The sequence below is a fragment of the Panthera pardus genome, unplaced genomic scaffold (genome assembly GCF_024362965.1).
Source record: "Panthera pardus isolate Hobbes unplaced genomic scaffold, ASM2436296v1 HiC_scaffold_6, whole genome shotgun sequence".
In the NCBI taxonomy this organism is placed as follows: Eukaryota; Metazoa; Chordata; class Mammalia; order Carnivora; family Felidae; genus Panthera; species Panthera pardus.
Window position 1 is genome coordinate 11,729,823 of NW_026526991.1, and position 24,095 is coordinate 11,753,917.

The window sequence follows — 24,095 nt, forward strand, 5'->3', positions numbered from 1 at the left end:
GGGGCCGCCCGGGTCGTGGCTGGCGAGGGGTCCCCCGGCCTCCCGCATCAGAGCCCCTAACCGGGGCCGCCGGCCACACGTCTCTGCAGGCTGACAAGGCATCCACCCGCCTGAAGCAGCTCAAGCGGCAGCTGGAGGAGGCGGAGGAGGAGGCCCAGCGGGCCAACGCCTCCCGCCGGAAACTGCAGCGCGAGCTGGAAGACGCCACCGAGACGGCCGACGCCATGAACCGCGAGGTCAGCTCCCTCAAGAACAAGCTCAGGTGAGCCCGGCCCCCTCGACACCCTTCCTTCTCCTCCCGAAAGTCAGTGTGCTCCGAAGAGCACATTTCACCAAATTCGGCTCCTAGAAACTGGTTCCGTTCATCAACTAGATGTCAGTGGGCAAGGCGCCCCGTGCTCCGCGCTGGCCCTGGGCCGGCTCTGCCCCCTGGGCCGTTGCCCGGCCTTTTGAGTAAACCGTGAAGTCTGGGTAATTCGTTCCCATCTCATCTGAAAAATCTGGTCACGTGGCTGCTCTAAACGCGACGAGGATGTTTCCGTGCTGCGTTTTTTGCATTAGAAGTTGCTGGAAGTGACCGGGCACGTCCCCGGCACGTGCTATGTGCCTTGTAAACATTTGCTGAGTGAGTCCCGGTGCCCAGTCACAAGGCCCGTGCCCGCAAGGATGGCTGCCTTGCGTTTCTCGAGGAGCGTTTCCCTTCAAGAAGTATCAGATGGGTCTTTCCCCCAGGTCTCACTTCTTACCTCCTTTTTTTTTTTTTTAATTTTTAAATTTAAAATTTTTTTAAGAAAAGTTTTTAATGTTTATTTATCTTTGAGAGAGAGAAGGAGAGCGCAAACAAGAAAAGGGCAGAGAGGGAAAGAGACACAGAATCGGAAGCAGGCTCCAGGCTCCCGGCTGTCTGCATAGAGCCCAACGCAGGTCTCGAACCCACGAACTGTGAGACCATAACCTCAGCCAAAGTCGGACGCTCAATCAACTGAGCCATCCAGGAGCCCCTCTCGTTGCTTTTATGCCTAAAGAAGATAAGACGTGGTTGAGCGTCTGACTTTGCCTGGAGCCTGCTTCTCTCTCTCAAAAAGAAATAAATGTTAAAAAATGTGAAATAGCGACGAGAGCGGATGTTCTAGCCAGAACTTAATATTTTCTTGCACGTGATGGGAAGAGGGTGTTGGTATCTGTGTACCGTGTGGAGTTATTCTGTATCTCTGGTTACACCGTGTGCTCGAAGTTTGAGCGAAGGGTGGCATTTTGCAGAAGGTGACTCTGCTTCTGGGCGTTCTCCCTCTCGATCAGTCCCAACTTGCTGATGTTTGTCTTCACCAGTGTCTCGGGTTAGAGCGGGAGGCTGTGTTCCCGAGGCCCCGTGTTACTTCTCCCCGTGCGATGTTGGGGCCTGGGGTCCCTCTAAAGCGCTTTGAAATGTGTGAGCTGAACTCCGTCACCCTGGCCGGCCCTGCTGACCCTGTGCCTCTGCCCCCAGGCGAGGAGACCTGCCGTTTGTCGTGCCCCGCCGGATGGCCCGGAAAGGTGCTGGTGACTGCTCGGACGAGGAGGTGGACGGCAAAGCCGACGGGGCCGAGGCCAAAGCTGCCGAGTAACCTCTCCTCCTGCTGCCCGAGACGGACGGACCGGCCGACAGACGACTCCGCCTCCCCTTCCTAGCCCCCGCAGCACCCCCTCCGCCTTCTTGGGACTGCTGTGATCGTGACCTCCCCACCCCATCCCACCAGGCCAGGGGACCTCAGGCCTGCACCCCACCCCCTGCCCACCCCCCAGGCCTTTTTGAGGGCGTTTGGCTTCCTCTGCTGCAGCCGCCTCCTGCTCCCCTCCCGCCCCCCAGAATCTGATACCAAAGAGTCAGAGTCTTGGGCCCCTGGCCTGGGAACAGAGCAACCAGCAGGATCTTTGGCCCTCTCTTGCCAAAAAGCACAAGATGGTGAGGCAAGGCGGGCAGGCCACCGGGGACGGGCAAGAGTTTTCTACGAATCTATTTTTCTCCAGACTAAGAAGTTTTGATAGCTCGACACCCCAGCAGAGTTGTCACCTTCCCCCTCCTCCGCCACCAGCTCCCCCTCCTTCTTTGCTGTTGGCAATCACACACGGTGACCTCACACCCTCCGCCCCGTCGGCCCCCCACTCCCGTGGGCCCTGGGCGATCGGGCAGGAGCAGGCCCAGGGACGCCACCTCTGTGCAGGGCACAGAATGCGGGGGGGTGGGGGGGTGGGGAAGGAGGGTCGTTCCTCCCCACCCCCTCCGGGCAGCGCCACTGTCCTCTTCCTGATTCTACAGCGTCTCAAGTGCAATGACGGCCCCCCTCCCTCCTTTGCCGAGGGCAGCCTGCCCCCTGCCACAGCGAGGCTGTGGGGCCAAGCAGACCGGGCCCAGGGGCCAAGCTGGAAAGGCCCGCAGTGGCTTCTCCCGACATTCTTGGGGACCAAATATATTTAATGGTTAAGGGACTTGTCCCAAGTCTGACAGCCAGAGCATTCATTGCAAAGGGCCAGTGGCCCTCCCGTGATCTCATACCTACTCTAGGACTGGGGCCCGAGGGTAGATTATCTGCAGCATTGACTGAGTACGGTTTGAATCTCTGCCATCTGCACAGATGTTTTTGAAAGGAAAAAAAAAAAAGTTTTCTTTTTTTTTCCCCTTCTTATAATAAATGATACAATTCCAAGTCTTTATCACTGCCTCTCCTTTGGAACCACGTTTAGAAGAGAATAGTTTGTCCTGCGCTGGTCTACACTGGCTGCTGAATTAATTCACCTGTGTTCCTGTTTTGTATATGCTGCATTTAGACTTACTTATGGCAAAGAAGGCATTTTTTTTTTTTTTTAAAGGAAACAAACTCAACAAATCATGAAGATACACGAAAGCTACATATGCCTAAAAAGCTCTGAATTCAGGTCCCAGTTGCTGTCACAAAGGAGTGAACGGAGCTCCCAGCCCCACCCTTTTTTTATATAATAAAAGTGCCTTAGCATGCGTTACGGCTGTCACCACTACAGTTAGCTGGTTTACAGATGTTTTCCACTGAGCGTCACAATAAAGAGTACCACGTGCTACGAGCCATGTGTCTGCCGGTGTCTGTCTTGCCAGAGCGGGTGGCCTGGAAGGGACTGTGCCTTGCTTCCGCGGCGGGCACCTACTTTGGGCATCTTCTAGAAGCTTCCGGTAGCTCAGCATGGCGGAGGTTGGGCCAGTGGCCAGGGTCTCCTAGAAACCTCAGTCCGCCAAGAGGGACTCCTAGAAACCTCAGTCCGCTTCCGTTATTGAGGACCGACTGTGTGCTTGACTGGGGACAGGGACACAGACCGGGATGCTAAGTTCCAGGACCTTCCGGAGTCATCAGATGAACCAAAACCTGCCCTGTAGGGGTTCATCCCAAGTTGTGTATAAGCAGGACCCGGGGAGGCGGTGACTGGGCGGGCCTGTGTGTGTCAGCGCGGGAGACTCTGCGGGACTGCTGGGGACCACTGAAGCTCTCATCCGCTCATTGGTTCATTCATTCTTTTAACATAAGCTGAGCACAACCCCGGCCCCCTGCTGGGCACCTGGAGGGCAGTGAGAACAAGAGGGAGGGAGGGGGAGAAGGCCTTCCTTAGAGAAGGGCCATGGCACCCCTCTTGGTCAGCGTGTGGACCCAAGTGGCTGCCCCGCCCGCCAGCGTCCCGGGACCTCTGTTTGGCCACCTCGGTTGCTAAGGAAGGCTGTGAGCTTCCAGCGAGAACACTCGTGGGCCTGCCATATGACAGAGCTGGGGGGGGGGGCACCACCCAAGGGCTGGGGGTGCTTTTCCTCCTTTTAGCTCTGCCCTTTCCTGGGGGCTCCAGGGGAGAGCTTGCCTCTCTGGCTCCAGGCGTCCCTCCAATCTCTGCCTCTGCCTGGGCCCTCCCCCCAGCTCCCTGTCGTCTCTCCTCCGTGTCTCTTGTAAGGACACTAGCCATCGGATTTAGGGCCCACCCGGACAACCTGCGACGATCTCAAGATCTTTAACTTAGAGGATTTGCAGAGACCTAAGGTCTTTCCACATAAAGTCACGGTTAGGGGTTGCAGAGATTAGATCATGGACACATCTTTTGAGGGGACCCCCCCCCCCCCCCACTCAACCCCCTGCAGCTACTCGGCAAATACCGGTTCTCCCCTCTAAGATCCGTGACTTGGCTGCACTTTGCACAGGGGTAGTGCTGGACCGGGTCCCCACCTCTGCCCACAAGGGCTGGGCAGTCCTGGGGTTGCCTGACCCGCCCACCAGGCAGAGGGGGAAGGAGGTTCACAGAGTGCACTTTGGAAAAGGACAAGGAGGGAGTAAAGAGAGAAAGCCAGAGGGGCAGAGGCGAGGGAGCCGTGCCCAGGACTCTCCCTGCAGAAGAGCAAAGTGATGTGGAAGGGCCACTGGCTCCTGGAGGTGAGACCTCCACACGTGGGGGTTCCGCGGGGGATCCCGGCACAGCGGAAGGAGGTTGGGAGGGGCCTCCGAGGTCCTGTCCCTCCTTTAGAGACCGATTATTCAGCCACAGAAAGGAAAGAGCTATTTATATAGGCAGCAACCCGGATGGAGCTCCAGGGCATCACTCTGGGTGAATTGTTTGAAAGCCAGCCTTGAAGGCTTACGTGCTGTACGAATCCGCTTGTGAAATATTCTCATAAGGCCCAAATTATGGAGGTGGGCAGCAGATCGGCGGTCGCCAGGAGTTAGGGACGTCCTGAGAAGGTGTCACCCTCAAGGGTCGGTCCTGTGGAGCGCCCCAGCAGCAACAGAAGGGTCTCGAGTGTTGCGATGGTCGCCTGAACTGGACCGGTGGTAACACGTCGCAGGACCATCTTTATGTCTAAAACGAGCGTGTGCGGGAACGAGTGAAATTTGAGCGAGGTCTGCCAGCTAGTTCGCGGCGCTAGGGTCCGTTTGCTGGCCTTGGCAATGACTGCGGTTACGTGAGCTGTCCCCATCGGGGAAAGTTGGGTGTAAGGGACACGGGGCCGTACTTTTTTGTCTTGTGAGTCTGTGGTTGTTTTCCTTTTGAAGTCTGTGACTAGGGGCGCCTGGGTGGCTCAGTCGGTTAAGCGTCCGACTTCGGCTCAGGTCACGATCTCGCGGCTCATGGGTTCGAGCCCCGCGTCGGGCTCTGGGCTGACGGCTCAGAGCCTGGAGCCCGCTTCGGGTTCTGTGCCTCCCTCTCTCTCTGCCCCTCCTCCACCTGCGCTCTGTCGCTCTCTCTCAAAAATAAACATTACATAAAGAAAATATCAGTTCTTATTAACTGAGCACCAACTGTGTGCCGAGCGCCATCCCTATTTTGCCTCTCGTCGTCCCCTCAGCACCCCTGTCAGGTATGTACTCTTCCCCAAAGCAAGGAAACTGAGTCACAGCGAAAATCGGGGAGGCAAACTCAGGCAGGGCTGCGCAGTGTCCCCACAGTGTGCGCAGGTCACGGACGGGAGACCCGGACACGGCCGAGTCTGGGCCACGGCGCGCCGATGGAAGCCAGCCAGGGCCGCCTTCCTGACCCCCTGGAGACGGAGCACTGGGTCAGGAGCCCGTGATGCCAAGTGGCAGCCACCATGCGTCATCGGGGGCTCAGACTGCCGGGCTCGCCCCCCTCCCCCACCAGCTGAGCTCTGAGATCGGTACGTGAAGTTTCGTGGACTTATCTCGAGCCAACAGGGAGAGTTTAGGGCCAGAAAGTACATTTCTGGAATACTTGAGGGTTTTAAGGATTTCTCTCCCTCTGGGCTGCCAGCCTTAAAAATCCAATAGTTCTGTCACCTGCGAAATGACTTCCTTCGGGAACAGCAGAGGAATCGCCCTTCGGGACAGACCATGGCGAGCCACACGCGAGTCTGGAGAGACAAAGGGAAGTCGCCTTTTCCTACCCGTCGGGAGGACACTGGGGAGGGTTGCTCTGAATGCGAGTTCAGCGGGGAAGAAGAAGAGTTCAAGGGTGTGGCGGCTTCTCGTTGGCCGGGTGTGTCCGGGCAGGGAGGGAGCCTCCTCCCGTTTCTTAAAAGCAGAGGACGAAATTCCTACCTGGAGAGTGTCCTCCCTCGTCCGGATAATTCTGATCTTTCTTCTTCCTGCTGGTGCCACAGGCTGCGTGGAGAGGGAGCCGCAGAGAGCGCCCCCTGCAGGGCCCGCCCCCCCCCCCCTTTTCTCCCGGGAAAGCCCAGGAGCCAGAAAAGAAAACAAGAAACCAGAGCAGGGAGGCCGCCCGCCCCCCCACTTCTTGAGCAAATCATCTCGCCCATCTGAACCATAGTTTTCTGTGAGGCAAGAAGAAAGGTTTTCATCGCAGGGCTCTTGTAGCGAATACCGTCCTGGGTGCAGATGCCTTGCCAAGCTTATAAAGGGATCAGGCGCCCATGCATTACTCTCTTCCACGAAGGCGGGGCTTTTAAGGATTCATTCCTTTCGCTGGTTTGTTTTTTGTTTCATTTTACGTGTAGTCAAGTCTGGTTAATATACAGTGTTATATTCGTTCCAGGTGTCGGATGTGATTCGACAATTCACTGCATTTCTCAGGACTCATCACGGTAACTATACTCTTATTTCTTGCTTTAGAAAAAAAAATTTTTTTTACATTTATTTATTTTTGAGAGACAGAGAGAGACTGAGCACAAGTGCAGGAGGGGCAGAGAGAGAGAAGGAGACACAGAATCCCAAGCAGGCTCCAGGCTCTGAGCTGTCAGCACAGAGCCCGACTCGGGGCTCGAACTCATGAACCGTGAGATCGTGACCTGAGCTGAAGTCGGACGCTTAACCGACTGAGCCACTCAGGAGCCCCATATGTTTTGCTTTTTTTAAGTTTATGTATTTATTTTGAGAGAGAGAGAGAGAGCGCGCGTACGTGCCCGTGCAGGGGAGGGGCAAAGGGAGAAGGAGAGAGAGAGAGAGAGAGAGAGAGAGAGAGAGAATCCCAAGCAGGCTCAGCACTGTCAACACAGAACCCGATGCAGGGCTCGAACTCCTAAACCATGAGATCATCACCTGAGCCAAAACCAAGAATCAGATTCCCAACCCACTGAACCACCCAGGTGCCCCTGTCCTTTTTTTTTTTAAATTAATTAAAAATTTTAATTCCTGGGGCATCTGGGTGGCTCAGTCAGTAAGCATCCGACTTCAGCTCAGGTCATGATCTCGCAGTTCGTGAGTTCGAGCCCCGCGTCGGGCTCTGTGCTGACAGCTCGGAGCCTGGAGCCTGCTTCGGATTCTGTGTCTCCCCCTCTCTCTGCCCCTCCCCTGCTCATGCTCTGTCTCTATCTGCATAAACACAGCTAGATAAGGACCTGTCTCCCTCACCAGAGGCTTCTTTGTCTTAGAAATCTTAGGTGGCCCCTCGGGTGTCTCCCTCTCTCTCTGCCCCTGCCCTGCTCACACTCTGTCTCTATATTTCAAGAAGTGAGTAAATATTAAAAAATATATATATTCAAAAGAAAGAAATCTTAGTTGAATTCGATAACTGACCATTTAGGTCGCTTGTTTTGTTTTGTTTTGTTTCTCCCAAGCTTTCTATTCACCAATAAAGAGTTAGCCCACAGGCACCTGGGTGGCTCAGTCGGTTGAGTGTTCGACTCTTGATTTCGGCTCAGGTTATGATCTCAGGGTCGTGGGACCGAGCCGCACATTGGCTCTGTGCTGACAGCGTGGAGCCTGCTTGGGATTCTCTCTCTCTGCCCCCCTCTCTCTGCTCTCCTTCCCCACTCGCCCCACGCATGCAGGCGCACGCTCTCGAAATAAACATTAAAAGAAAAGAGCAAGCCCTCAAAACCCTAGGCCCCCACCCTCAGCCCCAGTAAAAGCAGAAGCCCAGGCCCTTGTACACGCGGTTTCTCTACCCGTGAACTTGCTGCGTGATCCCAAATGTGCTGATCAAGTTCCTGGTCCGGTAAGTAATAAACCCGTATTTTTTTTTCAGTTTCTTGCTGGTCGTTGCTGCGGGCCACCTTGCAGTCCTAATGAGAACCAAAAGGCCGTCCCGACCACAGCATTGGTTATCAGGCCGAGACCAGACACAAAACACCCATCGGTCCACACAGCTCTTTTCGTCCTGTAGAACCGAAACATTGCCCCCTCAAACGCCCGCTCCCCACAACCCCCTCCATAGCCCCTGGCCCCCACCCGCCGCCCGCCCACCGTCTACTTTTTGTCTTTATGAATGTGACCAAGTTCCACATGTACGCGCAATCGTGCAGTATCTTTCTCTTTCGTGACTGGCCTATTCCCGGAGCATAATGCCCTCAAGGTTCAATCCATGTTGCAGCAGGTGTCCGGCTTTCCTTGCTTTTTAAGGCTGAATAATATCCCACCGTGTGGGTGGACCGTGTTTTTCTCACCCGTCCATCCTTGGATATTCCGCTATTTGGATATTGTAATGCTGCTCTGAACACGGGAATACAAATAGCTCTTGGAGACTTCTCTTTCTGTTATTTTGTGTGTATACCCCCAAGCAGAAGTGCGGGGTCGTGTGGTAATTTTTTTTGCCAGATGGTCACCTATATGTAAATTTTTGAGGAACCGCCATACTGTTTTCCACAGCAGGGAGGAAGCATAAGGCAGGCTGAGTACAAGCCAGCACCCACCCCCGCCCCCAGATGGGATCTGTGTGATATTCCTCGGACACTCCTGGCTACCCAAGAACAAAGGAAAGGGGTTTAAGTGCTTGCCATGTGGGAAACTAAGGCAAGTGAAAAATTAACTTCCCTACTGCCTACAGCCCATTGCCAAGTCCTGGAAACCAGCAGAGTGACCTCCCTCTAGGAGCTCAGCTCCCTTGATGATGACACTTTGCTGGGGGCAAAAGAGAACCTTGGCTTAACATTGTCCCAGCCTCAAGGGTCCTGTAAGTCTACTTCTTTATGTCAACTGCCCCAGGATATATGCTGGCAATCACGCTCCAAGCTTATGCCCCCCCATATGCATCTGAGGGGGGTCTCATGACTGAGGTTTTATTAAATGGTGATAAATGGTGTTTCCCTAGCAACAGCTAGCCCCTCAAGGTCCTGGAAAACTTGCTTACAAAATTCCTTAGAAACATACTCTATCCCTGTCCCCCTCCCAACCTGAGGGTATATAATGAGTTACCCTTCACAACCCCGGTGCAGCTCTTTCTGCCCAAGGGTCCTGCCCCCATGCTTTAATAAAGTCACCTTTTTGCAAAGACGTCTTCAAGAAGTTTTTCTTTTCCGTCTCCTGACTGCTGGGGGTAGAGGTTGGTTCTCGCCCCCCCCCCCCCAACACACACACACACACACACACACACACACAACACACCTGGGAAATGTCTGGTGATGTGGCTCTCACAGCCCATCCCCACACCCACCATGGCTTACTCATCCTGTTTGGGGACCTGCTGAACTTGAAGCTGCTTCCTCTGGGCTGAAGTTTATTTGCAACACCCTGAGAACTTTCCGACTTGAAATCATTCATCTAAATTGATTACGCAATTACCTGTTTTCAACTGGAATCCAAAAGCTGCTTTATTCACTCTGAGAATGCGTCCAATTCTCTTAAACCTCATACACACATTAACATTAACCACACATCTACCTGCCTTGGCTTCAACATACAATTATTAAGACAATGCTTTTGAGTTTGTCGTCTATAATTAAAAAAAAAATTCTTTTAGCGTTTATTTCTGAGAGAGAGAGAGAGACAGAGAGAGCAAGCGGAAGAGGGGCAGACAGAGAGGGAGACACAGCATCGGAAGCAGCCTCCAGGCTCCGAGCTGTCAGCACGGGGCCCGACGCGGGGCTCGAACCCACAAACCACGAGATCATGACCTGAGCCGAAGTCAGCCGCTTAATGGACTGAGCCACCCAGGCACCCTGAATTGTCATCTTCATACTTTGTTGTAAGCCTTCCTGAACTTGACAGTTGCTACTTGGCGCCCGATTTTACCACCGATGTGAGCAAAGGCAAATAGCATTTGTCCACTGCGTGGTCCTAACGGCCTTGCAACGTGTGACCCAGACCCGTGGCTCCCCTTCCACGTCCCCCGAGTGACCGGGTGCCATCAGCATGGATGCATTCACCATGCTCTGAAATCCTAAGATGTCTGTCTCTGCCAGCCACCCTATGACTCCAGATGTCCCCATTGTCACATGCCCAGTTTACAGCTCCCCACTCCCCACCCCCCTGCCACTGTCCCTAGAGAAAGGGAGAACCAGGAGGTGGGGTCCCTGCTCTGAAACATACGAGTCAAGTGCTCGCTTCGGCAGCAGGTACACTGAAACATACAAGTCATAACGTCCAGCATGGCTGAACCGAGCCCGCCTCCCCATGGGATGGAGAGACTGCGTGGGGGTGCTAGCTGTGTGCCCGCCTGCTGACTCCCCCAGCCTCCACCAGACGATGCTGGGGGACACCTCCCTCAGCAATGTCAGGGTCCCTTTCCCACTGAGTTGGGATTGTCTTCACAGTGGGCTGAAATTGCTTGCTGACCAACGATTTTGCCCCAACCCCCCCCTGCCCCCGTCGCCCCCACTCTGGAACTGGAGTCATCCTGGGTGACTCTTCTTGTGATCTTGGGGGTCAAGTTGAGCCCTATTTTATAGTCGCTAGATCTCTAGGGTCCCCAAGTGGGGGGGGGGGGCTCAGCGCATGTCCCTGGAGTCACAAGATGCCTAATCCTCACTTGACGTGTCTGCAACCCCAGCCTGGTTGGTGGAGTCCATCCGTGTCGGGAATCCATTCTGCATCCTCAGTAGACAATCAGGCCGCAGGTGTATGGATAGTTCATTGAATTCTGTACCTCACAGTGGTTTTTATCTGGCCGTCAAGCGGAAGAATCAGGAGGAAGGGGAATTACAGAAAAAATGACCAAAAGATCACGAAACAAGCAGAGGTGGACAAAACATAACTCGAAGCAAGTGTCAAGGGTCGAAGTGACAAAGTGCCTTTGAGCTTGGCTCCCTCCCCCGCCCTGCCCTGAGCTGCTGCACGAAAGCCACCCCCTCTCCCCTCAGCCGCGTTTCCTCATCTGCAAACTCACACCCGTCCCGGGCCCACCGTCTAGCCCCGTGTCCATGCGTCCCCCCGGAACCACACAAGGGAGGAAGCCTAGCTTCCTGCTTTCCTTTCCCATTTCTTGACACTCGCCTTCCTGGACAAGTCCTGCGTTTAGAAAGAGGTCTCTGGTCAAGCAGAACTAAGCAGAGGTTAGAAAACAGCAGCCTGGCCTCAGCCGTGTCCTGCAAACAGCACCGGCCGCCAAGGACGGGCCTCCTCGGGCACTGGGGCTGTCCCTGCCATCAGCGACAGGTCTGGCGAGACCTGATTAGATCCAAAGAGGAGACACGGACACCGTGGTGGGGTGGCATGCGTGCCGCGGGTTTAGACTCCTCCCCCCGGTGCCACGGGAGCACGGTAGGGGACAGCGGACTCTGCCTGCGTGGAGGCTGGAGGGCTTCTCAGAGGAGGTGATGCTAGACACATTATTGTTTTGTTTAACATTTCTTCCGGGATATTTGTAGCTTTTTCTTTCTAGCTTACGTATAGGTTCTGTTGGGACTGACCGATTGATTTTTAAAGAGGTTATTTTTTTTAAGTAATCTCTGTGCCCAACGTGGGGCTTGCACTCAAGCCCGAGAGCAAGAGTCGCACGCTTGTCACTGAGCCAGCCAGGCGTCCCATCGTTGGGGTTGATTGATTGAGTTTGTACAAGCTTTTTGGTTTTTTCCTTCTTTTCCTCCTACTCCCAGATGTTACTTCTCCCCCCCTTCCCCCTCCTCTCCCTCTTCCTCTTCCTCCTCCCCCCCCCCTTCCTCCCACTCCTTCTCTTTCTTCAGAACGTCTTTAATGGCTGCCACTGCAATCCAAAGGAACACGGCTTTTTTTGTGTGATTTCCAAGGAGCAGTAAGGAAGCGGCCTCCACCCTTCTCCCCAACCGGCAGCCGTTAGTGAGCAAAATTGGGCTAAGGCTGGAGGGAGCTGGGCCCGACGTCCACACCTGGCCTGGCCACCCTGGGGGGAGGGGAGGCTTTGGAAGGCGCTTCTGGGTCTCAGGCATCGGGACACCCATGTTTTTCTGCGGTTTCCTCTTCCTCTGTCTCCTCATATAAAAATATTATGGCTGGAGTACGGAGACACGAAGAAGTGAATGGAAACTCTCAGAAATCTGAGAGGCCTGTCAAAAGCGCACTAAATCAATAGGGTAATTTGTATCAAACCTGAGGCACAGTCTTATTTGTTCTCGGCCAGAAAGAGCTTCTCCTCAAGATAGACAAGAAAAACAAGGAAAATTACTCAGCGGTGAATGAAACTGGGGTGTGCCGTGGCTCCTACACCCCAGATCTTAGCCTGGCTGTGCCCTGGAGCCCCCGGGGAAGAATAGGAAATGCGGCAGGGAACAGACAGGGCCTCTGCGTGCTCAGAGTGGAGGAAACAGAAGGCTGGAGAAAATACAGAGAACCACGGAGAGGACAGAGCACAGGCAAGGAGAGCCTAGAGAGTAATGGGGCGGGGGCGGGGGAGAAGCAGGCAGAGGAGGGAGCCTTTGAGCTGGGCATCTAAGCACAGATCAACGTTTACAAGTTAAGGAGGGTGGGGAAGGGCTTTCCAGGGGGAGGGAGCAGCCTGAGCACAGGTGTGGAGGCTGAGGTTAATCAGCAGCAAGGGGCAGAACATTGGACCTGCTTGGGCAGTAGAGCAAACGACTCTTGATCTCGGGGTTGTGAGTTCAAGGTCCACGTTGGACGTGGAGTCTACGTAAAATAAAAATTTCAAAAGAGAAAGGAAAAAAAAAAAAAAAAAGAAGCAAGGAAGCTCGGGGTCCGTGAGGGTGCCTGGACCAAGGCAACGAGGAAGACAGGAGGAGCAGCGACAGGGGGATGGGGCGCCAGGCTAAGGAGTTTGAACCTGGTGCTTGCTGTCTTCACCTCCCCTTTCCCTACCCGAGGAGGATATCCCGCAGCCACTTGCAGGGAGATGCTTTGGTGAGAACCTCTGCCCTACCGCATCTGGAGAGCTTAGAGCTGGTGAGGATGGGAGGGCTCCCAGTCTGGGCCACGTCGTCGCACAGGACAGGCCCCTCTCTTCTCCTCCTCCCAACAACCTGGCGTGGAACTGACCAGTCAGCAGGCTAGTGAGGACCCCCCCCCCCCCCCGCCACGTACGAACCAAGCAGGAGGGAGCAACGTCCAGGATCAAAACCCAGCAGACACCCAAGACAAGGGTCAGGGCCAGGCCAAGAAGAGCACAGGACGGGAAGGATGAGCCCGAGGGTGCAGACACATCTGCAAACGTTTGGTGTCATCCAGGGTCTGGTTCTGTCTATCCACGCAGTTCTCCTGGTCTCTGGTGCTCATGCTTCATGATGTCACTTGGCGGCCTGGGTTCCCAGGGTCATGCAGCATTCAAAGCAGAAGGAGGAGAAGGTGGCCAGCTAGATCTCCTCTCCTGCCTGTCCCTTGCAGCAGGAAGGCCCCAGGCCCTCCTTAAGCCGACTTCCCCTTGTGTCTTGTTTTGGCCAAGGCCGGGCCGGACAGTCGCCCGTCGCTGCAGAGGCGCCCAGAAAACACATACCTGGTGTCCAGGCCCCAACATGAGAGGCAGCAGGGTGGAGGGGGAGGCAGGTGGCCTGGGAGGAGGTGGAGGTGCATGGGAACTGGCGGGCTGGAAAGCAGCAGAGGCCGCGAGCATTGCTTTGTCGTTAACATCAAGGCTGAGAGCAAAGATCAGTAGCTAGAAATGGATCAGTGTCAGCAAATGACCAGGGCAGCAGTGGTTTGGACGGAGGAAGATACCTGCTGGGAGCCGGCCGCACCCTTGCTGGGCCTGCCTTGATCCCCTGACAGCTGCCTGTGTGCGTTCTTTCCTCCTCGGTAGAACCCATGATACCCACCGTGTAGGTCCACACCCTTACCTTCCGTGCCCTTCAGGCTGAAGCCGCCAGGCACACTCCTGTGGTTGAGGAAGAGGGCGTTAGAACTGATTCTAGGATCTGGGCTTTGAGGGAGGCTTTAAGGAAACAGGGCCGCTCTAGATAGGGTGCTGTGCTGCCGAAAGGGGGGTCATTTCTATCAATGGGTGTCTCAGTAATCTTATCTAGCCCAGGAGAGGACAGAGGGCGATGCCTGGCTCAGTCGATTAAGCTTAAGCGTCTGACTCTTTTTTTTTTTTTAATTTACATCCAAGTTAGCATCTAGTGCAACAATGATTTCAGGAGTCGATTCCTTAGGGCCCCCTTCCTCATGGAACCCCTCCCCCCTCCCACAACCCCTCCAGGAACCCTCAGTTTGTTCTCCATATTTATGAGTCTCTTCTGTTTTGTCCCCCTCCCTGTTTTTATATTATTTTTGCTTCCCTTCCCTTATGTTCATCTGTTCTGTGTCTTGAAGTCCTCATGAGTGAAGTCATATGATATTTGTCTTTCTCTGACTAATTTCGCTTAGCATAATACCCCCCAGTTCCATCCACGTAGTTGCAAATGGCAAGATTTCATTCTTTCAGATTGCCAAGTAATACCCCATTGTCTATATATGCCACATCTTCTTTATCCATTCATCCATCGATGGACATTTGGGCTCTTTCCAGACTTTGGCTATTGTCGATAGTGCTGCTATAAACATGGGGGTGCATGTGTCCCTTCGGAACAGCACACCTGTGTCCCTTGGATAAATGCCTAGTAGTGCAATTGCTGGGTCGTAGGGTAGTTCTATCTTTAGTTTTTTGATGAACCTCCATACTGTTTTCCAGAGTGGCTGCACCAACTTGCACTCCTACCAACAGGGCAAAAGAGATCCTCTTTCTCTGCATCCTCGCCAACATCTGTTATTGCCTGAGTTGTTGACTTTTAGCCATTCTGACAGGTGTGAGGTGGTATCTCATTGTGGTTGTGATTTGTATTTCCCTGATGAGGAGTGACATTGAGCATTTTTTCCTGTGTCGGTTGGCCATCAGGATGTCCTCTTTGGAGAAGTGTCTATTCATGTCTTTTGCCCATTTCTTCACTGGATTACTTGGTTTTTGCGTGTTGAGTTTGATAAGTTCTTTACAGATTTTGGATACTCACCCTTTATTTGATATGTCGTTTGCAAATATCTTCTCCCATTCCATCGGTTGCCTTTTAGTTAAGCATCTGACTCTTGATTTCAGCTCAGGCCATGATGAATCTCATGGTTTATGAGACCCAGTCCCATGTTGGACTCTATGCTGAAACAAAAATGCATAAAAAAAAAAGGGAGAGAACAGAACAAGGACACAACTTGCTAAAGAAGTAACAGTCATTCTTTTTAGCCAAGGGAGGGAATATTACCTGGAGGGAGTGCCAGGCTAGCCAGCCAATGTCAGGGCCTCTTGTGGTTTTCTTTCTCAGTCCCTTATCACAATCATATAATAAATAGAAGGGGGAAAATGCTCATAGGTATATATGCATTTTTTAAGTTTATTTATTTTGAGAGAGAAGGCTCTAATGGCAGAGGGGCAGAGAGGAGGGATCAAGAGAGAGAATCCTAAGCGGGCCGCACACTGTCAGTGCGGAGCCTGACGCGGGGCTCGAACTCATGAACCATGATCATGACCTGAGCCGAGATCAAGAGTCAGATGCTTAACTGACTGAGCCATGCAGGTGCCTCCTGGCCTTTCCTTCCTGAGCCAAAGTCAGCTGCTCAACCAGCTGACTGAGCCACCCAGATGCCCCCAAAATGCCCATATATATTAAGACTCCCTTTCTTATTAATTATAACTACCTTTTTTCACCTTTATAGCTACCTTTTTTTCGTATATTTTGTCTCATTTGCCCTCATTTGAATATTATTAGGAACTCATGGCTTTTCACTGACTCAGCCTGGCCCAATTAAACATGATCATAATGATCATTATCTATTATTATTATTATTATTAGATGTAATTTGTTGGGACTTCCCCATGGGTGCCCTGTTGAGCACGGCCCTGAACCTCCCCGAAATCATCCTTGCCCCCTGGAGTGTGGACATTGCAGACCCGTGGAATCCAGGAATTCAGTTTTCCCCCAAGGAGTCTTACTACCTTTGAGTAAGAAACACCCATGGGTGCCTATGTGAGTGGGTGACATATTGCTAGGAAATATATCTGTTGAAGGTTAGAGTTCACTCTATTCTAGTTTAACTCATGTTATCATCCCACTTTTTTTTTTAACGTTTTATTTATATTTGAAAGAGAGAGAGATAAAGAGAGAGCACATGCATGTGAGCGGGGGAGGGGCAGAGAGAGAGGGAGACACAGAATCCGAAGCAAGGCTCCAGGCTCAGAGCCGTCAGCACAGAGCCCGATGCGGGGCTTGAACCCACAGACCGCGAGATCATGACCTGAGCCGAAGTCGGACGCTCAACCGACTGAGCCACCCAGGAGCCCCAAACCTTCAAATAAGATGGCAACCCCAAGAGCACCCACCTCATGGAGTGTGTGTGACTAATCAGTGAGGGAACCATAAGGAGCCCTGCCCCTCCTAGATACTTGATCCACATTAGCTATCGTCAGTTAATAAACACAGATGTGCCTGACCTCGAGTAACTTCTAGAACATTCCGTCCCATCTTTTCTTCTGTGTTTGGTTTTATTGCCTCTATAGCTTCTCAGATGGCAGTCTCCCTCTCTGATTGTCTTCTCCTTGTGCCCCAACAGGACAGCAGGACTGTGACCTGGCTTGGGAACAAGCTGGAGTGAGGTGAGTAACCTTCCTTAAATAGCAGCCAGTAGAGGCCAGGAGACAGACAGACATATCAGGTTAAGTCCATTTTGGCATTTGTGACCTTCCCAGAGGGAACCACCGGGGACCTGGCCCCTTGCTGCTCCCTGTGGTCACCGCTGGCTCACACTTGACCGCACAATTTGTTCTCTCTTTCTCAAGGGTGAAGCGACCCCTCCTTCCGACCGGGACGCAGACGCAAGCTGGGGGGAAAAGTCTGAGATCCCACTGCTTGCACCATACCCAAGAAGCCCGTGGGCTCTGCCCAGGTAGTCACCTTCCAGATGATTCCCGGAATTGGGGGAGTGCCTCCAGCTGAGTTAACCCACAGCGGAATCAGTCCCTTGAAGGGGACTGATGAGTGTCCTGGGCCCTTCAAGAGGGACCAAGGGGGAGCCCCCACCCTTGGTCCGGGAGTCCATAGGGGCCCCTCCCTCCTGTCCTCTTCTCAGAGTCATGGCAAAGGTGCTCACTTCCTCCCTCCCCCTGCCGCCCATCCAATGACCCAGAAGTGAGGCCGGGTCAGCCCACAGGAGGTGGGGGACAGCAGGGGGGAAGGAGAGAAGGAAGGAGTCCTGAACTAGTCACCTTGGAGGCTTCTCCTGCCCTCTTGACCTGTCCAGCCCAGCTGGGGACGACTGTGGGGCTTTACCAAGCCATTCCCTCCAGCTCTCGCCCTGCGGCCGGCCTGACTGCTGGTCCGCGAGGGATGGTGGGCCACTGAACTGGACCCCAGGGTGGCCTTGGCCATCTCCCACCTGTGTGACCCGGGGTGCCTTGCCTAACCTCACCTGTAAAATGAGAATATTCCCTTCTGTTGTTGTAACGATCAAATATAATGTGTGTATGTGGTCTGGGCCGGGACCTGCCACACGGTATGCTGGCCCCGAGTTTCGTTGCTGTCCCCTCTACACGGACCCTGTCAGCTCCAGGTGGAAACCTCCCCTCCCCCAGCACCCCCAGGCTGCCACCTGCCCCTGTCTCAGGAATAAGCCCCCGACATATCAGATGTGAAAGCTGAGGCGAGGCCCGAGGGTATTCACCTCAATACCCCTGCCTAGGCCGGCTGGCAGTGAATACACAGATTTAGTGTTGTGGGTTCCCTCCAGCTAAGCCCCGGTTTCCTCTCTCCCTTAGCGAAGCAGGAAGAAGAAAAAACAAAACAACTCTTCACTTTTTTCTTTTTTTTCCCCATCCAGAGAGCGATATGGAGGATATCATTGAGTATTTCCAGGACTCAGTGAGCTGGGATGAACTACATCTCCTGCTGACTGACCATGAAGCCTGGGAGAGCTTCATGGCTGAGGCCAACTTGTCCAGGTAACCCCCCGGGGATGCCCCAAGGTGGTCCCCAGATCTCCGCGTGGCAGTATCCTCGGGCTGGGGTTGAGTGTGCTCCTTCTCAACAATCCGTGAGGAGTATGTCTCCCATGGCATTCGCTGGCAGGGAATGGCCTCGGGTTGAGAAGAGATGAGACCTGCAGAGGGCAAGTTAGGTGACCTTGGGCCTGAACCTAAAACAGACCTATCTCTGCCTTGGTTTCTTCATCTGTTCAATTTTATCGGGGAGAAACCAAGATAATGTACGTAAAGGGCTTGGCATCGTCACCGACACATAGTAGGTGCTCAATCAATGTTAACTTTTTATTTTTTTTAAGCTTGTTTATTTTGAGAGAGAGACAGAGACAGCACAACTGGGGAAGGGGCAGAGAAAAAGAGGGAGAGAGAGGGAGAGAGAGAGGGAGAATCCCAAGCAGGCTCCACATTGTCAGCCCAGAGCCCGACTCAGGGCTCGAACTCATGAACCATGAAATCATGACCTGAGCTGAAATCAAGAGTTGGACACTCAACCGACTGAGCCACCCAGGGGCCTCAATGTTAACTTTTTAGAAGATTGCCATGAAGAGACAGGGGCCAAGGGTCTTCTTCCTGGAGATGAGGGACCAGTCCGAAGAACGCTGACGTAGCAGTCTGTGCCCCTGGGCATTTGGACTAAAGCCTTCCCTCCCCATCTAAGGAGTTGTATGAATACTGCAGGATCCTGCTGGCCCACGAGGTGGAAAGACTGGAGTGGAGTTGGACCAAGCTGTGTTGGATCCAGACTCTATCTCTGTCCAGCCCTGTGTTTCTGGGTGTGTAGTCTATTAGTCGTTTGTTCAATGTAAACAGTAACTCAACCTGATAAGATTATGGCGAAGGCCTTAGCATGAACTGCAAGGTCAAAGGTGGGGGCCCAAGGGCAATCGTCTTGTCCAAAGGCCGGGATGGACAAGAGGATGTCTAGGTTGGAGGACTAGGTAAACTTGGGCAGCAAGGCTAGGACTGAGTGAAGCTCTCGGCACAAAACTCGAGGTCCTGGGAGAGGGAGAGGGGACATTTGTTCCCTTCCTTCTTTAATCTCCTCACCACTAGGCATGCAGGGCCATGGTGGGGAGGGGTGTTGTCTCCTCCATACTTTGCCTGGGAGCTGGGGGGGTCTTGACCACCATTTGGAAGCCTCTCCTCTTCTTACAAATTTTTTTTAATGTTTACTTTTGAGAGACAGAGTGACAGCATGAGCAGGGGAGGGGCAGAGAGAGAGGGGGACACAGAATCCGAAGCAAGCTCCAGGCTCCGAGCTGTCAGCACAGAGCCCGACGTGGGGCTCGAACTCACGAACCGCGAGATCATGACCTGAGCCGAAGTCGATACCTGCCCGACTCAGCCACCCAGGCGCCCCTATCCTCTTCTGCGTAGAGCAGCCCCAGACCAGTGGGAGCCAATGTGGCTCTGTGACAACTAGTGGCATCACAGGGGGCAGCTGCTAATTCTGTACTCAATTCTGGGGAGACGCACAAGTCCCCACCAGAGGGGAAAGTACTTCCTCCACCAGCTTGTCCAAATGCGGTCTTTTCAGGCTTAGGGTTTCACACAGATGGCTCTCCAAGTCTCTCGTATCTTTAAGCAATTTCATAAAAGTTGCACATAGCGTTGGTGTGCATGCCGACGAAGCTGTCACCAGCTAAGGTGTGAGGCTGATGACACCTGAGAGGTTGGGGGTGCTGGGTGGTGGGTCGGGAGTCAACGACGTGAACTGGAAGAGTCTGGGGGGGAACCAGGGTAACGGACGTCCTGCTTCTCAGTCAGTTGGGGCAGTCACTGGGCCGTGGTCCTCAAACCACCGTGAGGTTGGATGATTCCCTGAAAGTGTTCACAGAGCGCACTGAGAGCTGTCACACTCAGTCATGCTGTTTTCCAGGCAAGGATGCAGATGGCCACGGGGAGAGACGCATGGGGAAGGGTCTGGGAGGGTTTCAGATGCGAAGCTTCCGTTGTCCTCCTCCGGACGTGTGACCGTCCTGCGTTCAATCTGTGACAGTGCAAATGGAGCATGGCCCACCAGGGAAGCTCACACTGTGAGACAAAACACTTTGACGTTGATTAAAAAGACGACTTAATTCAGGGCTGTGGCCATAGAAGGGAGATCAGGCTCTGCTCCGGATACAGAGCTGGGGATTTATAGCCGAGGAGCGGGGCGGGGGCGGTGGATGAGAAATCACTAAGAGAAGAAGGTGGACGACGCTTGCTAAACTGACCCAGCAGGGTTCTTGCTGAAGGCAGGTCAAGAGCTTCCACATCAGGGACGCCCGGGTGGCTCAGTCGGGAAAGCGTCCGACTCTCGATTTCAGCTCAGGTCACGATCTCGCGGTTCGCGAGATCGAGCCCCGTGCTGGGCTCTGCACTGACAGCGAGGCGCCCGCTTGAGCTTCTCTCTCTCTCTTCCTCTGTCTCTTGCCCTCCTCTGCTTGTGCTCTCTCTCACACTCAAAGTAAATAAATAAACTTAAAAGAAAAAAGAGCTTCCACATCAAAGGTGGGATTCGATCAGATATCAAAGGTGATCCGTTATCAAGAGTGGGAAGATTCTCATTAAACTGACCTAACAGGGTTCTTGCGAAGCCCGGGCACTATAGGCTGTCACAGACAGGACACAGAAGGCCAAGGTCGACAGGCTACACAGGCACTGCACCTAGTCAAAAAGAGGGCCTAGAAGATCAAGGAGAGAGTCTTTTAGAGTTTTATGGGGGCCCAATGACATTCGCTGCATGGCTGACCTGTCTGTCATCTCCAGCCCCTCCTTGAGGTCACACCCATGCCTTTAGTTTCTAGTGCCTCCGTAGGTCAGAACCCATAGCACATGACCCAAAGCCCCCATCGTACGTCGCGATGTCAGGCCAAAGGCCCAGGCAAAGGAAGACAGTCCTATCCTTCTAGGACCCTTACCATTCCAGGCAGGGGCCTAGAGGTCACTTCCCAGTAGCCAAGGGCAGAGGGCAGACCTCTCTGTGGGTAAGGTTCATCCTTCCGTACACACTAAGCTTCTCCGAACGAAGGTTTTTCTGCTCCAATGCCACTTCCCTTTGTTCATCTACAAACACTGTGGCGCTGAGAGTGTTGACCTGCCCTTGAGCGAGAAGCCATCTTTCCTGAATACCTACCAGTTGGGGCGCCCGGGCGGCTCCGTCGGTTGAGCGTCTGACTCTTGATTTGGGCTCAGGTCGTGATCTCAACGGCCCAGACCCTCCTTGGGATTCTTTCTTTCCCTCTCTCTCTGCTCCTCCTTCCCCCCACCCGCCCCTCGAAGTAAATAAATAAATACCCTTAAAAACACGCCTCCCACTTAGAGCATCTGAAGAGGAGCACGTATTCATTCCCTGGCTGAGTATGTGTTACGGAACACGAGCAAGGTACAGAACGTGTGTCACATGGCAAGAAACATTCTTCGCATCTGTCAAACCCTTGTCCATTTGATTTGTAGTGCATGTTCTGCGGTCGATGCGGGAAAGATCGAATCAAGCCCACTTGACAGCTAAGCTTTTCCTAATCGCTTGACCTTCACCTTTCCAGGGAGGAGGCAGATGTGCTATACACAGGTCTGTGTGAGCTGGAGGCAGACCTGTGCATGGAGGGCAGAGAGAGGATCCAAAGAGACCACCTGGAGGAGAGGTTTTTGAACGAGTATCCCCGGTTGAAACGGGAGCTTAAGGGGCAAATACAAAAGCTCCACAAGCTGGCGGACAAGGTTGACAAGGTACACAGGGGCTGCACCATCTCCAACATCGTGGCCGGATCCACCAGCGTGGTGTCTCGGGTCCTGACCATCCTGGGCCTGGGTCTGGCACCTGTGACATCAGGGATCAGTCTGTCACTCTTTGCAACGGGGGTGGCGCTGGGAACAGCATCTGCTGTGACCACTGTGTCCAGCAGCATTGTGGAGCACTCGAGCACGTTGTCCGCGGAAGCCAAAGCCCGTCGCCTGGCATCCGCTGGCGATAACAGAGGGGAGACCATTGCAAAGGCTCGGTGTCAGAACACACCCCGAATGTTTCCCGTAACAAACAGCTTCGTGCGAGTCCTGCGAAACATTGGAAAGAATGTTCGTGCCATCAGGCTGGCCAAAGCCGGTCCTCACCTAGCAGCCTGTGCCAAGAGGTTCATGACAGCTGGGAGAGTCTCAGTTCGAAGTGACAAGCGAGTGAAGAAAGTTTTTGGAGGCACTGTTCTGGCAATGATCAGAGGAGCCCGGATCATGGATGTGGCCACCGTGAGCACCTCCCTTCTGGTGGATGTGGCCAACCTTGTGGAAGAATCAAAACACCTGCATCAGGGGGCAAAGGCAGAGTCGGCTGAAAGGCTGAGACAGCAGGCCCAGTTGCTAGAGAGCAAATTGAAGGAGCTCAACCGGATGTATGAAAGTCTAAAGTAGGGCCCGGCCCCGTGACCTCCGAGCAGGGCAGGGAGCAGGGTCATGTGCGGGACAAAGGCATGGAGGTACCTCATGAGAGGGGAAGAGGGGGCCAAATAAAGTTTTTGAGGGGCGCTTGGGTGGCTCAGTCAGTTACGCATCTGACTCTTGGTTTCAGCCCAGGTCACCATCTCACAGTCCGCGGGCTCGATCCCTGACAGTGCGTTGGGGCTCCTCAATGACAGCGGAGGCTGCTTGGGATTCTCTCTCTCTCTCCCTCTCTCTGCCCCTGCCCTGCTCACTCTCTCTCTCTCTCTCTCAAAATAAATAAATAAACTTAAAAAAAATTAAAAAATTTTTGGAATGTGGTGTAAAGGAGCTTGGCATTTCTGTAGCTGCACACGGCGGGGGGGGGGCGGAGGGATTAATGCCAATGACAGGGGCGTCAAAGAGAAGGAAGGCAGGCGGAAGCTGGAAGAAGGAGGGAGGGGGCTAGAGAGTGAGGGGGATGGACCAAAGAGGACACGGAGGACATGGCTCAAGAGAGATGTGGAGGAACAAGCCGTGGGAAGGCCAGGAATACTACAGTTAGAATTGTTGGCGTATGGAGAAGTGCCTCTCTGTTGACCCTCCCCATGGTTTGAGGGACATGCCAGCGAGGACGGACTCCCCCCTTGCTGAGGGGACTCCAGCCCTACCTTTCCTGTCTCGACCCACCTTCATCTTCCAGCAGGCTCACCTTAGGTAGACGGCGACTTCCTCGTGACGGTTGGTGGCCGCGACAAGGATGCTGGCCGCAGTGCTGGCGGTGGGGACGATGGCAGTGGGGTGGGGGAAACGTTTGTCAAGTTGCTGCTGCTCTTAGGGACCAGGGCACACCGAGACACCGATGAAGGTCCAAAGGCTGAGTTGGAATAGTGGTTGATTTGGGGAAAAAACAAAAAACAAAAAAGGGAAGAAAAGCGAAAGACGCCAGCAACAGGTCGAGGAATCTTGCCACAGGTCGAGGAGATCAAGCAGCTTGGGGCCAAGAGACATCGCCTCTCTGAGCCTCAGTTTCCTCATCGTCTGGGGGGGTGGGGGACAGTACTCGGCAAGGTGGTATTTCAAAATTTTTTTTTTTAGTTTAGAGAGAGAGAGACAGAGTGTGAGCGGGGGAGGGGCAGAGATTGAGGGAGACACAGAATCCAAAGCAGGTTGCGGGCTCTGAGCTGTCACCACAGAGCCCGACACAGGGCTTGAACTCACAAACCACGAGATCATGACCTGAGCTGAAGTCGGACACTTAACCGACTGAGCCACCCAGGCGCCCGGCAAGATGGAATTTCAGATTCATGTGGCTCTCCCAGTCTTGTGTTCTATAAGCTACTTCAATAAATGTGGACTGATACAGCAGGCCTCTGTTGTGTTCATCGAGGGGCTCGCCTGGGCTCTGGACTTCCCTTCCCCATGGGCTTGTCTTCTGGGCTCTCAGGGAGCAAGTCCTCCATTGCTTTTTCCTCAGACCTCAGCACGCTGCAGGCCCCACTGGGACACCCAGGGGGAACTTGTCCACATCGCGCTTTGGACTGAGCACAGGCGTTTTCCTCAGCTGGTGTCCAGAACCTGGGATTGAGTGATGACCGTGTTTCTCTAGTGGGCAGGAGGAACGAGTCTTGAACCTCACCGACTTCCTCCTCCCTCCCTCCCTCATGGAATGTCAA

The 24,095-nt window shown here is 53.7% G+C and overlaps 2 protein-coding genes across 6 annotated transcripts in view; both read left to right on the forward strand.

Moving 5' to 3' along the window:
- The window catches only part of MYH9 (myosin heavy chain 9), a 92,619-nt gene extending 89,544 nt beyond the window's left edge, over positions 1–3,075 (forward strand). The window contains 2 exon segments of the mRNA XM_053895544.1: positions 90–262; positions 1,487–3,075. Coding sequence (XP_053751519.1) covers positions 90–262; positions 1,487–1,604 — 291 coding nt within the window. The 3' untranslated portion in view covers positions 1,605–3,075.
- Positions 3,076–14,202: 11,127 nt separating this feature from the next.
- On the forward strand, positions 14,203–22,706 carry LOC109265503 (apolipoprotein L2-like). Of its 5 annotated transcripts, none has more exons than XM_053895296.1 (5): positions 14,203–14,813; positions 16,605–16,711; positions 16,838–16,937; positions 17,814–17,988; positions 21,555–22,706. In XM_053895296.1, the coding sequence occupies exons 4-5, from the start codon at positions 17,876–17,878 to the stop codon at positions 22,411–22,413; spliced, it is 972 nt and encodes a 323-aa protein (XP_053751271.1). In that variant the 5' UTR covers positions 14,203–14,813; positions 16,605–16,711; positions 16,838–16,937; positions 17,814–17,875; the 3' UTR covers positions 22,414–22,706. The 5 variants fall into 5 exon arrangements, with proteins under 5 accessions (XP_053751271.1, XP_019302317.2, XP_019302319.2 ...); XM_019446772.2 differs by having other exon boundaries at positions 16,605–16,647; positions 16,831–16,937; XM_019446774.2 differs by lacking the exon at positions 14,203–14,813 and having other exon boundaries at positions 14,833–16,647; positions 16,831–16,937; positions 17,811–17,988.
- Positions 22,707–24,095: the final 1,389 nt, after the last annotated feature.